General features: G+C 55.3%; 1 protein-coding gene across 3 annotated transcripts in view; it reads left to right on the top strand.

Moving 5' to 3' along the window:
* Nucleotides 1-1,555: 1,555 nt before the first annotated feature.
* Nucleotides 1,556-12,801, top strand: part of LOC134494536 (probable flap endonuclease 1 homolog) — a 31,524-nt gene continuing 20,278 nt past the window's right edge. For 2 of the 3 annotated variants that reach the window (XR_010067683.1, XM_063299773.1), the window contains exons 1-9: nucleotides 1,563-1,865; nucleotides 2,128-2,218; nucleotides 2,489-2,591; nucleotides 2,804-2,849; nucleotides 2,954-3,030; nucleotides 5,245-5,378; nucleotides 8,343-8,403; nucleotides 9,045-9,176; nucleotides 11,230-11,381. Coding sequence is in view for 2 of the 3 variants with exons in the window: in XM_063299773.1 (XP_063155843.1) it covers nucleotides 1,784-1,865; nucleotides 2,128-2,218; nucleotides 2,489-2,591; nucleotides 2,804-2,849; nucleotides 2,954-3,030; nucleotides 5,245-5,378; nucleotides 8,343-8,403; nucleotides 9,045-9,176; nucleotides 11,230-11,381 (878 nt within the window). In the remaining variant the exon portion in view is untranslated. Of the gene's footprint in view, nucleotides 1,866-2,127; nucleotides 2,219-2,488; nucleotides 2,592-2,803; nucleotides 2,850-2,953; nucleotides 3,031-5,244; nucleotides 5,379-8,342; nucleotides 8,404-9,044; nucleotides 9,177-11,229; nucleotides 11,382-12,801 lie in introns of all 3 variants that reach the window. The other variant, XM_063299772.1, reaches the window with a different exon arrangement.

The raw sequence follows: 12,801 nt of genomic DNA on the forward strand, positions 1-12,801 counted from the left end.
CAGACTGGCATGGGAGGCCCCGCCTGGCCCACTTGCCCATCAAGCTCACTGCTGCTACCGCCGTCATCTCTGCCAGCCGGGGAGGAGCGGGCAGGGCTTACAGGGCTGGAGCTCAGGGTACCCCTTCCAGTCCTTACAGGGCTGGAGCTCAGGGTACCCCTTCCAGTCCTTACAGGGCTGGAACTCAGGGCACCCCTTCCAGAGCCAAGCTTGGAGCCCCCACCTGCTGCCCTCCCTGGCATCTCCGACAGCTGGGCATCCCTTTCCCTCAGCCTTGGGGCGCAAAGGGAAGGGCTTTCCTGCCTGGCCTGAGTGAGACAGCCGGACTGGGAGGGACGGCCTTGCGGAGTGGTGGGGGCCTCGGCTGGCATCTGTGCACCTAGTGCCAGGGCAGCTGCCAGGAGGACAGCCCTCCCCTGGGGGTGTCGGATGCTGATTATCTGACCACACAGTGCTCCTTTGGAGTCCCTTCCCCCCAACAAAGGGGCCAGTAGAGCCCTCAGGAAGCCTGTCCAGAGAGAATAACGGTGGTTTGCTGGGTGCTATGACAACGGAGCCCATAACAGAACACAGTTGTGGCAGTGATACAGAGCTGCTCCTGCCAGGCAGGGGGGCACCAGAGAGCGGGCCTGGCCTGGCCTGGCCTGGCCTGGCTGGCTGAATGTGCCCTGCGGCCTGAAGGTGGGCTTGGCCAGGGTGCTCTGGGGAAGGAGGGGGGCCGGCCGGGAGCAACGTGGGGCTGGGGGCTGGCTTTCTGCACAGACGCAATGGGCCCGGAGTCTGGGCTGGGCTGGGCAGGCTCCCGGGGGCAGTTGTGTAAAAGGGGGGCAGCTAACTGGAACCCTTCCAGCAGCCCTCCTCCTCCTTGGCACCGAGCCCTGCCAGCCCTTGAGAGCCGCCGCGGCTCTTGGGAAGGCAAAGCGAGCTGCCCCTGCCCAGCCAGGGGTTCAGAAGTGTGTGTGGGGGACTTGCACCAGGCACCGGGCTCTGGGTGAGCCACGAAGGCCGAGCTTGGCGGGGACGGGGGGCAGGGGCAGGGGGAGGAGGCGCCTGCGCCGAGCCCCGCTTCAGCGTTTGGCTGCCTTCGCGCTCCGGGAGAGGTTCTGCTCCTGGCCAGCCTTTCCTCCCAAGGGCCGGACGGGGCAGCCCGGCCCTCTTGTGCTCTTTGGGGCGTGGCCCCCTTCCTAGTGGGCTCGGGCCCCCGCAGGGTCAGGGGCCAGGTTCCTCGTTCTGACGAACGCGAGGCGAGGCGAGGCTCTGCCCCGAGAGCCACCCCTTCTCCGGAAAATGTCTCTGGAACGACGCTCCCTCTGGCACCGCCCAACGGGCAACGCCGCCGCCAAGCGCCCCGCACGGAGTTCTAGGCTAGAGCGGCACGGCGGCACCATAGAGAGGAGAAGAGGCCGCGAGCGAGCTGGCCGGCCAGAGTGGCAAAGCAGAACCATAGCGAGAAGGGGCGACGGAGGGCAGATAGGAGCATGCGCAGTTCTCCAAACTTCCGGCTGTCTTTACTCCCGGCGTTCACGCTTGCCGGGGATGATGGGAGTGGGTGTGCCACCATTTCCAAGAGCGGCCCTGTCCCGGGTGGGGAGGCGAGCCAGCGTCGCTTGCCAAGGCCTGTTCCTGCCGGGCCTTTCCGTCCTCCGCGCGTCCCTCGGGGCAGAGAGCGGCGGAGGTTCCGCGGCAGGGACGGTGCCGCCGGGCGTGGGCGGATCCGGCTGAGGCACTTTGCGCATGGTCAGAGGCGCCCTCGCCCGCCGTGCCGAGTCCCTCCCACGCGGCCATGGGGATCGCCAAACTGGCCGAGCTGATCAAGGAGGAGGCCCCGGACGCCGTGCGCCCCGCCTCGCTCGAGCAGTACCGCGGTGAGCGCCTTTCCGCCCGGCCTCGGTCCCCGAGCATGCGCGGAGTGCAAAGGGGGCCCCGGGGAGCCTCTTTCCTGGGGCTGCCAGGCCTGCTCTGGGCAGCCCAGCAAAGTGGGTCGTGGGCCCTCGAGGGCGGGATGGTCTGGACGGGCGCTCTGCCAACGTGCCGGGCAGCCCAGCCAGAGGAAGGAAGCGTGGGGGGCAGGGGAAGACGTTTCCCTCCGGGCCTGCTCAGCCGCCTTTTTCCTCCTGTTGGGCTCAGGGCAGGTGATCGCTCTGGACGCTTCCGTGGCTGTTTACCAGTTCCGCACAGCGATGCCGCAGATCGTCAATCGCCACGGGCAGAATATCAGGTGAGCAGGGGGAGGAGAGGGGCTTCCTCCTGCCCCCGCCTACGGTAAGCATGGGGAATGAGTGACCGGCCACTGAGGGAGACCTGCCCATCCGTGGGGTGGGCTCCTGCGTTCTCCTTCCAGGTGGTTTTGGAGCAACGGGGGCACCTTCCGAGCTCGGCAGGCCTCTCTGTGTGGGTCACCCTGCCCCCCCCACGGACCCTGTGTGATCCTTTCGGGCGTGGCTTGAATTTGCTGTTTTCCGCTCACTGTCTCCCCTTTCCTTTCCAGCCCCTTGCAAGGACTCTTTTTCCGAACGCTGCATCTCTTGGAAAAGGGGATCAAGCCCGTCTTTGTCTTCGATGGAAAGCCCCCGGAGCTGAAGCAGAGAGTGGTTTGTAGAAACCTGGGGGGGGCAGAAGGGTGGAAGGAGATAAAACCCAGATAAAGTCCTGTGTGCAGAGAAGTGGGAAGACCACAGGTTGTCTGGAGCATCTCCCCAGCCCCTGGTGGAGCCCAGGCAGGCAGGCAGGCAGCCCCACCAAAGCCCCTCTTTGGGAAGGAGCCGGGGAAGGGAAGTCACTCAGCCCTGCGTTTCCCTTGCAGCTATCCAAACGGGCTGCCGTCTCTGGAGCCGGGAAGGGAACTGCAGGTAAGAGGCTCACCAGGTGTCCTTCCATGGAAGGGGGGGTGGGGAGTGTTGGTTCTCCAGGGCTTCAGCTGCCGTTTGACTCTTCCTTCCTGTGTTCTTTTCAGAGTCTGATGTTCCAGCGCGACTCCCAAAACGAGACTCTGAGACTCTATTGAGTCACTTGGGTGTTCCTTACATCCAGGTAAATGCTTGGTGTTCTACGTTTAGAAGGTGAAGAGAGCGAAGCCCTGCTTTGGGGGCGGGCTCTCTTTTGGGCTTCCCCAGATTCCAGCTGGAAGGAGGAGGAGGAGGAGGAGGAGGAGGAGGAGGAGGAGGACGGACTGCTGCTTTCTCCTCAGGCAGGTGTAGCCATCCTGCTCTCCAGCCTCCAGTTTTGTGCCCCAGGTTAGCGTTTTGCCTCGGAGAAGCCTGAACCTCATTGCAGCCACGCAGGCTTTGATGGCCCAGCCAGGCGGAGGTTCGCCTTCCTTCTTCTTGTATAATTGCCCACCTTGAGCAACTGGGGTGAGAAAAGAGCAATGCAGTGCTCCAAAGTCTTCTCCCAGTTGGGGAAAGTTTCCTTGACCTCGCTTGAGATTCCCACTTCTTTGAGGGCCAAACGAGGGACGTATATGGCATTTCTGGAAACGCCTTCACCTTCTCACCTGTGAAGCAGGATGTTGGTATCTACTTGGTCTCCAATCATCTCCTCGCCGTCGTGGGTGATGAGGGTTGCAGTGGGGAAGGGGCTGGACCAGGAGGGGGAGATCCAGGTTCAGGTCCTCCTCAGCCGTGGAGGCTGCCCGGGGGACTTTGAGCCGGCCCATCCTTCAGTCCACGAGCAAAGGGGGTCTGGTGGGGAAGGAGCTGGACTGGGAGGGAGAGATCGAGGTTGTTAGCCTTGGACTAAATGTGGGAAGACCTGGGTTCAAATCCTCTCCCCAGCCATAGAACCTCCCTCGGGGACTTAGGGCCAGATTCTCTCTCTCATCCCACAGGTTTGCTGTCGTGAGGGAAATAGGAGAAGTGCTACATGGAACGCCATGTGCTGCTGTGTAAAAGGCAGAGTTAAAATCTAAAACGGGTTCATTTGAACCCTCAGACTGGTACTGTGGGTGGGTGGGTGGGTGGGGGTGACTCAGCCTTAGAACAATTCTGACATGACTGCCATCTTTTAATTCAGGAAGATGTGGGTATCTGGCTGTCCAGATAGGTTCATCATCACCAGCTTACCTTTAGGGGTATTCTTTTCATGAGGAATGAAATGTAACGGATGGGAGAAATCAAACAGTGAAGGCATTAAGGGTACTAGGTCAATGTCCAAACCTCAAGGAAAGCCAAAAAGTAAGAATTAGCTGCTGTCAGATGAGCTGCTGTCGCAGAATTGCCCTAAACCGAGGTTTGTTTAACCATGGCTGTTGAGTAAGCAACAGCAGACTGGCAGCCCTCACAGAGCCAAATCAGCCATCGTGGTTTATTATAACACGTGGATCAAGGCAGTAGCCTAGCAAGGGTAGAATAGGGTGGAGGGACAGCGAGTGCCGGTACAGTGGTAAGGGGGCTACAGGTAGTTTGTTGTGTCCTGGAAGCCTGTCTGGGGCAGACCCGGAAAAGTTGAGTTGCTTCCACAGTTTCGGTGGTTTTTCTCACATCTGTCTGCAGGGGGCAGGAATTGGGCCTGCTGCAGGGAAAACAGACCATGCCCCAGGGTCTCAGCCTCTCCCACCGGAATGACGCCAGAGTGTCAAGCAGGGCTGCAATACAAGAGAGTTTTCATCGGAGTGTCGGCTTTCCCGGAGACAGAGCCACTGAGCTGCCCCTTCCTCTTATTCTGATGGTGGGGGGAGCCGCGAAGGGCACTTTCGAACAGATTAAATTCCAGGGGTGGGAGCTCTTTGAGGACTACCCTGGGGCTTGGTTTAGCTGGCTGAAAACCAGCATGAGGCTAATTCACCAGACAGAAGTTGTTCCCAGAGCTTCCTGGGAAGTAGCTTTCCCTGTGGGGCCCTGCAGAGTCACTCTGGCCTTGTGAGTTTGGGTCCTGTGAACAGAATGGCTAAGATGTTTGCAAAGGCTGTTCAGGCTTCCGTAGAGGATTCTGATTCCGTGCCGGGGCCTCAGGGCCCAGAACAGATTCACTGGCGCTTTTCAAACTTGCCAATAAATTAAACGGCATGGCATGAGCTTTTTTTTTTCATGCTGAATATATTCAGAGTCTGGAAGATGTAGTAAGGCTTTAGCAAAACCTTTGCAGGTGTGCTTAAGCCAAGGGAGAGGATGCAGCAAAGCAAAGCGATTTGGCTGTATGTTTGCATCACGTGACTTTGTGTTCTGGAGCCGACCTCTGGATGCAGGGCTCAGATCAGCAGTGAAAGCATCTGACAGGAGGCTCCCCTTCCTCCCTTGGATGATTTAGGCTCCTGCGGAGGCGGAAGCCACCTGTGCCGCCCTGGTGAGGTCTGGGCACGCCTGGTGCGCAGCCACAGAAGACATGGACGCCCTCCCCTTTGGGGCCGTGCGCCTCCTGCGGCATCTTACTGTTAAGAACAGGTGAGTGTTGTGGGCGTGAGCTTCGCCCTGGAGTGTAAGAAGCCACCTCGTCTCTGCACATACGTAGAGTGCCTTTCTGATCTGACTTGGCAGAGGCAAGTCAAAATGAAGGCAAGGCCTGGAGAAGCGTCACCAACTCCGACTGCTGCAGAATCACAGCTGGTGTGCTGATGCAGCTGTGCAAAGGCCCTCCTCAAATCTGGTGCTGGCCGAGGGCCAAAGAGCAGCCCCAGACAGAGGTTTTGCCCTTTTGGGGGAATGCAACCCGTTTCTTTCTTTTTTAAAATAATTTTATTAAAGATTATAAATGCAATAGTAAAAACTAACATAAACTAAAAGAATAGAAAGAAAGAATAAATGCAAAGGAAAGAAGAACATAGTGAGGAAGGAAGGAAAATAGTAAAGAAAAAGAAAATAAATATATCAAACAGTGACTTCCAACCTTCATCACAAGGATAAACAATACTAACTTTACCTCCTCCTCAGTGATCTCTTCATCCCATGTCCCATCTCTCTCTATAAACAAGTCCATAAAGCATCATTTCAGTCCTGGTGTCGGCAAAAGTCCAGAAATAACATACCTATTCTAACCTTGATCAAACTTTATATTCTTTCCTTCTAACAATCTTAATCTTTAGTCTATTCAAACAATGTCATAGAACTTGACTTCATTTATTTTTTCCCCTTCTCACAAGATCCATCCAAGCTTTAACAACCCTCTTTTGTAAATCCAATACAAAATAATTATCCAGGACACTCTCTTGGTTTATTATTTGTAATTCTCTTGATTTTTAAAGCATCAACCAATTTATTTTGTAAGTCCAGTGAAACATCTTTTTCGGTGTCATTCCCGTAGCCCGTCATTTGTAGTCCATAAGTCCACCTTATGAGAAATGCTGAGAGCTAGGGGGAAAGGAGGGGGCTTCTCTGTAGTGTGGCTTCACTCCAGTTAGGACATTGTGGAGCCCCACCTCCTACTTTTCTTCAGGGGTGCCTTCAAGGCAGGACTTTGGACAGAATCCAGGTCATATGAGCAGAAGGAAGCCCCAACGCTTTAGGGCCAGCTTATTACATGATGTAGTGCAATAAGCATGGGATATGGTGGACTTGACCCCACTAGCTCCCCTGAAGGGATCAGCTGATTTCTTTTGTATGTTCAATGAAACATCTTTTTCCATGTCATTCTTGTCATGTGTAGATTCACTTTCAGTGTCAACTCTGTCTCTTGTCTTGTCAGATAAAACTTGTTCCTCTTCTGCCATTTCTTCCAAAACATCTTTTGGACACAGTCTATCCATAGACGCAAACATCACCGTTGACATTGTAGATGCTAACTTCTGATTCCATTTTTGAAAAGTGTTCTTCAGTGTTTCCAGTGTTATAGTTCTAGTCCTGCCTGAGGTATGAAAGCCAGCTGGGTGACCCTGGGCCAGTCCCCCTCTCTCAACCCAGCCCACCTCACAGGGTTGTTGTTGTGGGCAAAAGAGGAGCAGGAAGGAGTATTAGGCATGTTCACCGCCTTGAGGTATTTGTAAAAATAATAAAGGTGGGATGGAAAATAAATAAGTAATACTTTGCATCATTCTGTCGCTATTTATCAGGTTTGTGTATTCTTTCATTAAAATCTTTAGTTCCCTCTAGTGTCCAGTTTTTAAAATTGGTTCACTGTTCTATGTCTTAGAAAAAATTCAAACAGGCCGACTTTCCCATGGGAAGGATTCTTTATAATTAATTCCAAAATCTTGTTTCAAATTTACATGGACCCTTAATCCATTTAGAACTTTCTAAAATCAAAATCTTAATTATTTTTTTGTGGCTTTGTTTTTTTAAGTTCTTAAGCTTGTAATTAAAATTTTCTTTCGTTAAGGATCGAAGGGAGACTCGCCCGATGTTTTCTGACTTGTCGATCCAAAGGTTTCTAATGGCTGAAAAGTAGTAAATAAGCAATTTCTGAATGTGATTAGAAAAGGAAGTACTTGGTGTCCTTTTAAAGGCGCCAACCGCAGGTTGAGCAAGGTAGCTATTCCCTCGTCTCTGGGTGCTCAAGATCCATCGGAGACTGCTGTCTTTCAGTGTCCTTGTGAGGAGCAGCTGTCTAGAGAATGTGCGGGTGATCTCCCGTCCTCTCCTTGTCACCAGCTCTTTGTTCTCTGCCGTGGTTCGCGGCTTTGCTTTTTGCAGAGCCGTCTTCAGTCCACTATTTCTTTCTCCGGAAGGATCAGGAATGTGGCCCCTTTCAACGGGGCTGAGCCTCAGTTCCCAGATCTGGTTTTCTACCAACCAGTCGTCCCTCAATTTGGTTTGTGCTGAAGTTCAGCTGCTGTTGGCTACGCACAACCAAGGGTACAGAACGCTTCCTTGGAATCCAAGCTAGGAAGTTCTTTCCAATTGCATTGTTAATGTGACAGTGAAGAATTATTAAAAGCAGTGTAAATACCACAGTGGGCAAAGGAGACCCCTGGGAGACAGCTGGTCAGTAGCTGCCAGATAGGAGTTACTTAGCACTGCAGTGAGGTCAAGAACCCTGCCAAAGGAGGCAGCTTGGTGTGATGGAAGCTGGAAGGAAGAGAACAGGTGGGCAGCGGTGATCCTACAGCTGGCCTTCCTTTTGATTGGGGGAGCGGGCAGGGTCCTCCATCAGAAAGAAGCCGGGAGGAGCTCCTGTTTCTGGGACACAATCCTGCCCTAGCAAGTTTTCTGCCCCTCCCTGCCTTTCTGCCCTTCCTTCCAGGGCAGAATAGTCATTCTGAGCTGTGTGGATAGCAGAGGGTGGCTAGAGCAGGCATGGAGAGAGTAACGGGGAGCCTGGCTTTGCAGCTGGGCTGCCTGAGAGTCGCCTGGTGGAAACTTGGGGTTTCCTTGGCCAGCCCTTGTGGGATGTGGGAAGAAGTTAGGGGACAGGCAGTCTGTTTCCACTCCTTTCTCTTGAGATGAAGCTTCCCCACTTGGTTCTTCCTTTTCCAGCCATCTGGAAGAGATCTCCCTACCTGTCGTCCTGCAGAAGCTGGGGATGACTCAGGAGCAGGTGAGGGGCACTGCCGGGCAGGGGGATGGGCCTTGATTCGACCACCAGCATTTCAGCATTTGCTGCCACCCGTGTGAAGCTGAGCAGAACTGGGGCTCCTTAGCCCTTGCCCAAGAGACCCCAGGCATCCAGGGCTGCAGTTTAGGCTGGGGCACTGGAAGCGGGCAGTGGCGAAGCTCTTCTGAAGGGCTGCTGGGGGCCTGCATGGGTGTGACCCCTTTCCCTGGCTCCCTTGTCCCCCAGTTACACCTGAGAGAGGCAAGGCAGTCTCCTTTCTGACCGGCTGAGGGCAGGGAGCCAGGCAGAGCTGGTGGCCACGTGGCGTGCTGGTTGGGGGCGAGGGGAGTTGTAGTCTGGCTCACCTGGAGAATGCCAGGTGGGGTTGGTGGGAATAGACGTTCTTCTTACTGCCTGGCTAGCGTATTCCTTCGACTGAACTAAGCTGTCCTGCTTCAGCAGGGGCGCTTTCCCCTGCTGCAAGTGTGGCGTGATTGTTCTGTTCCCTCTCGACTTCCAGGAAAGACAGGGTGTGGGGATGGGAGCCCTGTTTTGCCTTGCTGGGGAGAACTGGGATTCATTTGCATTTGGTTTTGTGAAATGATGCCCAATTTCTCTCTCTGTTTTCTCCTTGCTGGATTCAGTTTGTGGATCTCTGCATTCTGCTGGGCTGCGATTACTGCAACAAAATCCAAGGGCTGGGTCCAAAAAAGGCTCTGAAGCTGCTGCAGCATCATGGAAGCATTGAGCAGGTCCTGCAGAATATCAGTCGCGAGGTACCCGAATGGCACGTCTCGCTCCTACCTCCATCCCACCCTCGGCCCTCTGCATGTGGGTCCTGGTTGGTGGGCAGCTGCTTTCCTGGCCCAAAGCCAATCCCAGGAGGAGCAGCCAGACCTGTCGCCGTGAGGCAGAGTCAGCCGTTCCTGACATGGAGGCGGCAGAAGCTTTGACTGCTTAAGGTATCTGTTAAGGCCCTGTTAAAAGCATAGAAGCGCAGTCAGCAAAGAAAGCTGGCCGTGCATTGCCTCGTGCATTCTGCCCTGGCCTTGAGTAGGTGAGTCTCAGCCGTGCAGTTTGTGTGCATTTCATTCTAAAGGAGACTGGATGTATTCCATAGTTCTGATAAACGGAAGGGCTTTTTAAGCGGATTATGTCAGCAGAGAGAGCCAGTGCGATGTAGTGGTTAAAGGCATTGGGCTAGAACCTAGGAGACCCTGAGTTCTAGCCCTGCCTGAGGCACGAAGCCAGCTGGGTGACCTTGGGCCAGTCCCCCTCTCTCAGCCATTTCTGAAAACGTGGCCAAGAAAAATTGGGGGCCTTGTTCCTTGCTCCATGACCAGGAGTCATGACTGCCTACAGGCACGCGTAGACAAGACAAACTCACTGCAGTTTGCTAGCCTGGCCTGAGCTGTTGGGTCTGACATCACACAGCATGTGAAAGGGAACACGCTCCAGGGTTTGCGAGTCTGGCAGACGTGGGGGCCGTCCTGCAGCTCAGCTCAAGCGCGCCACTGGCCACCTCCGTCTCCTGAGCCCACTGCCTTGAATGCCCTTGAAAGGAAGGAGCAGACTCGGAGGACAAAGAGCCACAGTCATTGCCACAATGGCCGGGTCCCTACTTTACAGGACAGAGGAACCCCAATGACTCTCCAAGATGTGGGGGAAACTTGGGAGCTGAAGAGTGGGAAGCTCTGAGGGCCTGATTTGCTGTGGGGCTTTAGAGGTGCTGAGCAGATCCTTGCAGTTTCCCTCAACCGGGAGTAAAAGCCACAAAGCCTGAGAGGAGGAAATCCAGATAAGAGAGGAGTGGGCATGACCACTCAGTTGGCAATGCGAAGCTTGCTGTTTGTTTGCTTCCTTGTTAAGCTGCCCTCCAGCTAAATTCAGCATTCTTTGGGTGAGATAGGACTGCAGAGGGCTTTGATGGGATTAGGGGAAAGAGGGAGGGCTAGGTCAAGGGGAGGGGCACGCGGTCTCCATCTCGGGGTTTCTCTTTGCTTTATTTTCTCCATTACACCCACCTCCTGAGAAGGCCTCTCACACTCGGGTGGGCCTTACAGCCACTCATCTGAATTTGCCCCAAGCCCCGGTGTTGCCACTCTGCAGCCCACTGCGAACCCACCCGCCCAAGGGAGAGGTTGGCATACAGGCAGTGGTGGCGGCCTGTGTCAGTGTGTGGCCTCTCTGGAGTTGAGGCCAAAGAAGGTAGGGAATACGTCCTGGATCCCTGGCGATCCTACCACGGTCAACACGACAGGACTCCCAGGGATGGTTACCTTAGTAGCAGGTGTTCTCTTTTGGACACTGCCTGCCTGCCTGCCTATTCAGAATTAAGTCCTTTTCTTTTGGACTTTAGGACATAGACCCTGGCGAGTCCTGTGGCTTTTTGGATGTTTGTTTCTATTATGTTTTTTAATCTCACTGAGATAAACTCCGTCCAGAGTTATGACACATAAGATGGGCAGCCGTGTAAGTCTCTTAAACAAATGGATAAATAAATAAGCAAGCAAGCTGGTGCCACATTTTCCTGCAGAGTCTGCATTTTTCATATAGGGCCCGCGAAGTAGCTTGTGACCTAAAATATAGAAAACAGTATAAATACCAATGGAAGAGAATATAAGTAGCTCAGGGTTGAACCAAGGACTCTACAAAACAGTATAATGCAGGAAGGGAAAAGGTTCAGTGATGATACAAAAAATTAAGTCCCTCGCAAAAGATAATTAAGGCTGCCTCCCGGGCAGCCTCAAAGGGCAGTGGTCCAGGCCGTTTAGCTGTGGGGGGGTGGGGTGGGCAGGCTGCTGACGCGGAAGGCTTCTCTCCCGGCAGAGACACCCTGTGCCGGACAGCTGGTGCCTGGAGGAGACGCGGCAGCTCTTCCTGCAGCCAGAGGTGACAGATCCAGGCCAGGTGGCGCTGGAGTGGAAGGAGCCTGATGAGGAGGGCCTGGTGCGGTTCCTCGCACACGAGAAGTGCATGAAGTGAGTGCGTGGAGCTTGGCTGGCTGCCTGGAGCCCTGGGCTTGAGGGTGCCAGTGCCTGCTTGCTCGCCCGGGGGAAGGGACCTCGGGGCTAGGAAAAGAAGAAAGGGCCTGGGCGGGTGGGCAGTGGTAAAGCCTCTCTGGGTGCCAGGCTCCCTCGCCTGCCACCCCCCCAGCAGGAGGGGAGCTGCTCTCACACGTAAACAGAGGGCACAGGTTTGGGGAAGAGGAGACGCCCCCAGCTGCAAGTCTGAAGGCTCAGGAGGCCTAGGGAGAGGGGAGGGCAGGGCAGGGCGCTGCTTGGGGCGGGGGGCAAGAAGAGGAACACGGAGGGGGGGATTTGGGCAAAGCGCCTCTTCTCCTGCCAGCCGCTCTGAGTGAGAAAGCTGGCCCATGACCCCCTCCCTTCTCTGGAAAGGCCAGGGAGCCTCTCCGCTGTCCCGTGTGAGGATTCTGCTTGCAGCCCAGCCACGGGGACTGCAGAGGCGTCTTTTCCCCACTTCCAGGATGATGAGCTGAAATGGTTGGAGGGCAGATTCTGGTGGAATGTAGGAAGAAGCACAGTTCAGGGATGGAACCAAAAGCGCAGAAGGGGGGGCTCCCCTTCCCCAGAAGAGTCCAAGGGGAGGTTGCGTGGCCTTCTCTTGGGGATGCCTGAGTAGGGCCCCTCCCAGCCGTGGGATTCTCTGTCAGGGTAGGAAGCCAGCCAGATGCCTTCTGGTCGCAGAGCAGCCGCGGTGTGCAAGTTCCCTGACATCCGTTGCAAAGGCTCTTTGGCAGCAGGCATCTTCGTTGTCGCTGGGGGAAAGTATTGCCCGCCTGCTTGATGGGAATGAGCCTGACGCACAACTGACCTGTGCGCTGCTGGGCCACGGAGAGGTTGCTGTCAGTCCCTGGCAGAGGCAGCATTAAGGGAGGTGAAGCAAATTCACTGGGGCGGGGGCTTGCTTGGACCATTCGTGGCAATGGCTTTGTGGATCCTGCATGTTCAGAGGCACTGCTCCTGCGCATGAACGGCCTCTGCAACGGGCTAAGGAAAGCGGGGCTGGCCTCTTCCTTCGGGTCCTGCTGTGGAAAATTGCGATCGGGTTGGGAAAGTCCTTGCAGTTCTGGGGCCGGGCTCTTGTCTGGGGCTGGGCGGGTGTGGCTGGAGCTCGCTCCCCTCCATACAGGCGCATCTGGGCCCAGATGGCCTGGCTGGTGAGCCGCCTCCGTTGGCTGCATCCCGCAGCGGCTGTGCCGAGCACTGCAAGAGGAATTGCAGGAAGTGGAGGCTCAAGTTGTGAAATCTGTCTCTCTCATGCTCACCAAGCTTGTTTGGTGCTCCTCAGCTGGACGCCAAGTAAACTTTGGGCAAGGAGGGGGAAAGGGCTGCAGAGAGAACACGGCTGGGAGGGGCAGATCCTGCAGGCCGTACTTAT

The sequence above is a fragment of the Candoia aspera genome, chromosome 3 (genome assembly GCF_035149785.1).
Source record: "Candoia aspera isolate rCanAsp1 chromosome 3, rCanAsp1.hap2, whole genome shotgun sequence".
Lineage (NCBI taxonomy): Eukaryota > Metazoa > Chordata > Lepidosauria > Squamata > Boidae > Candoia > Candoia aspera.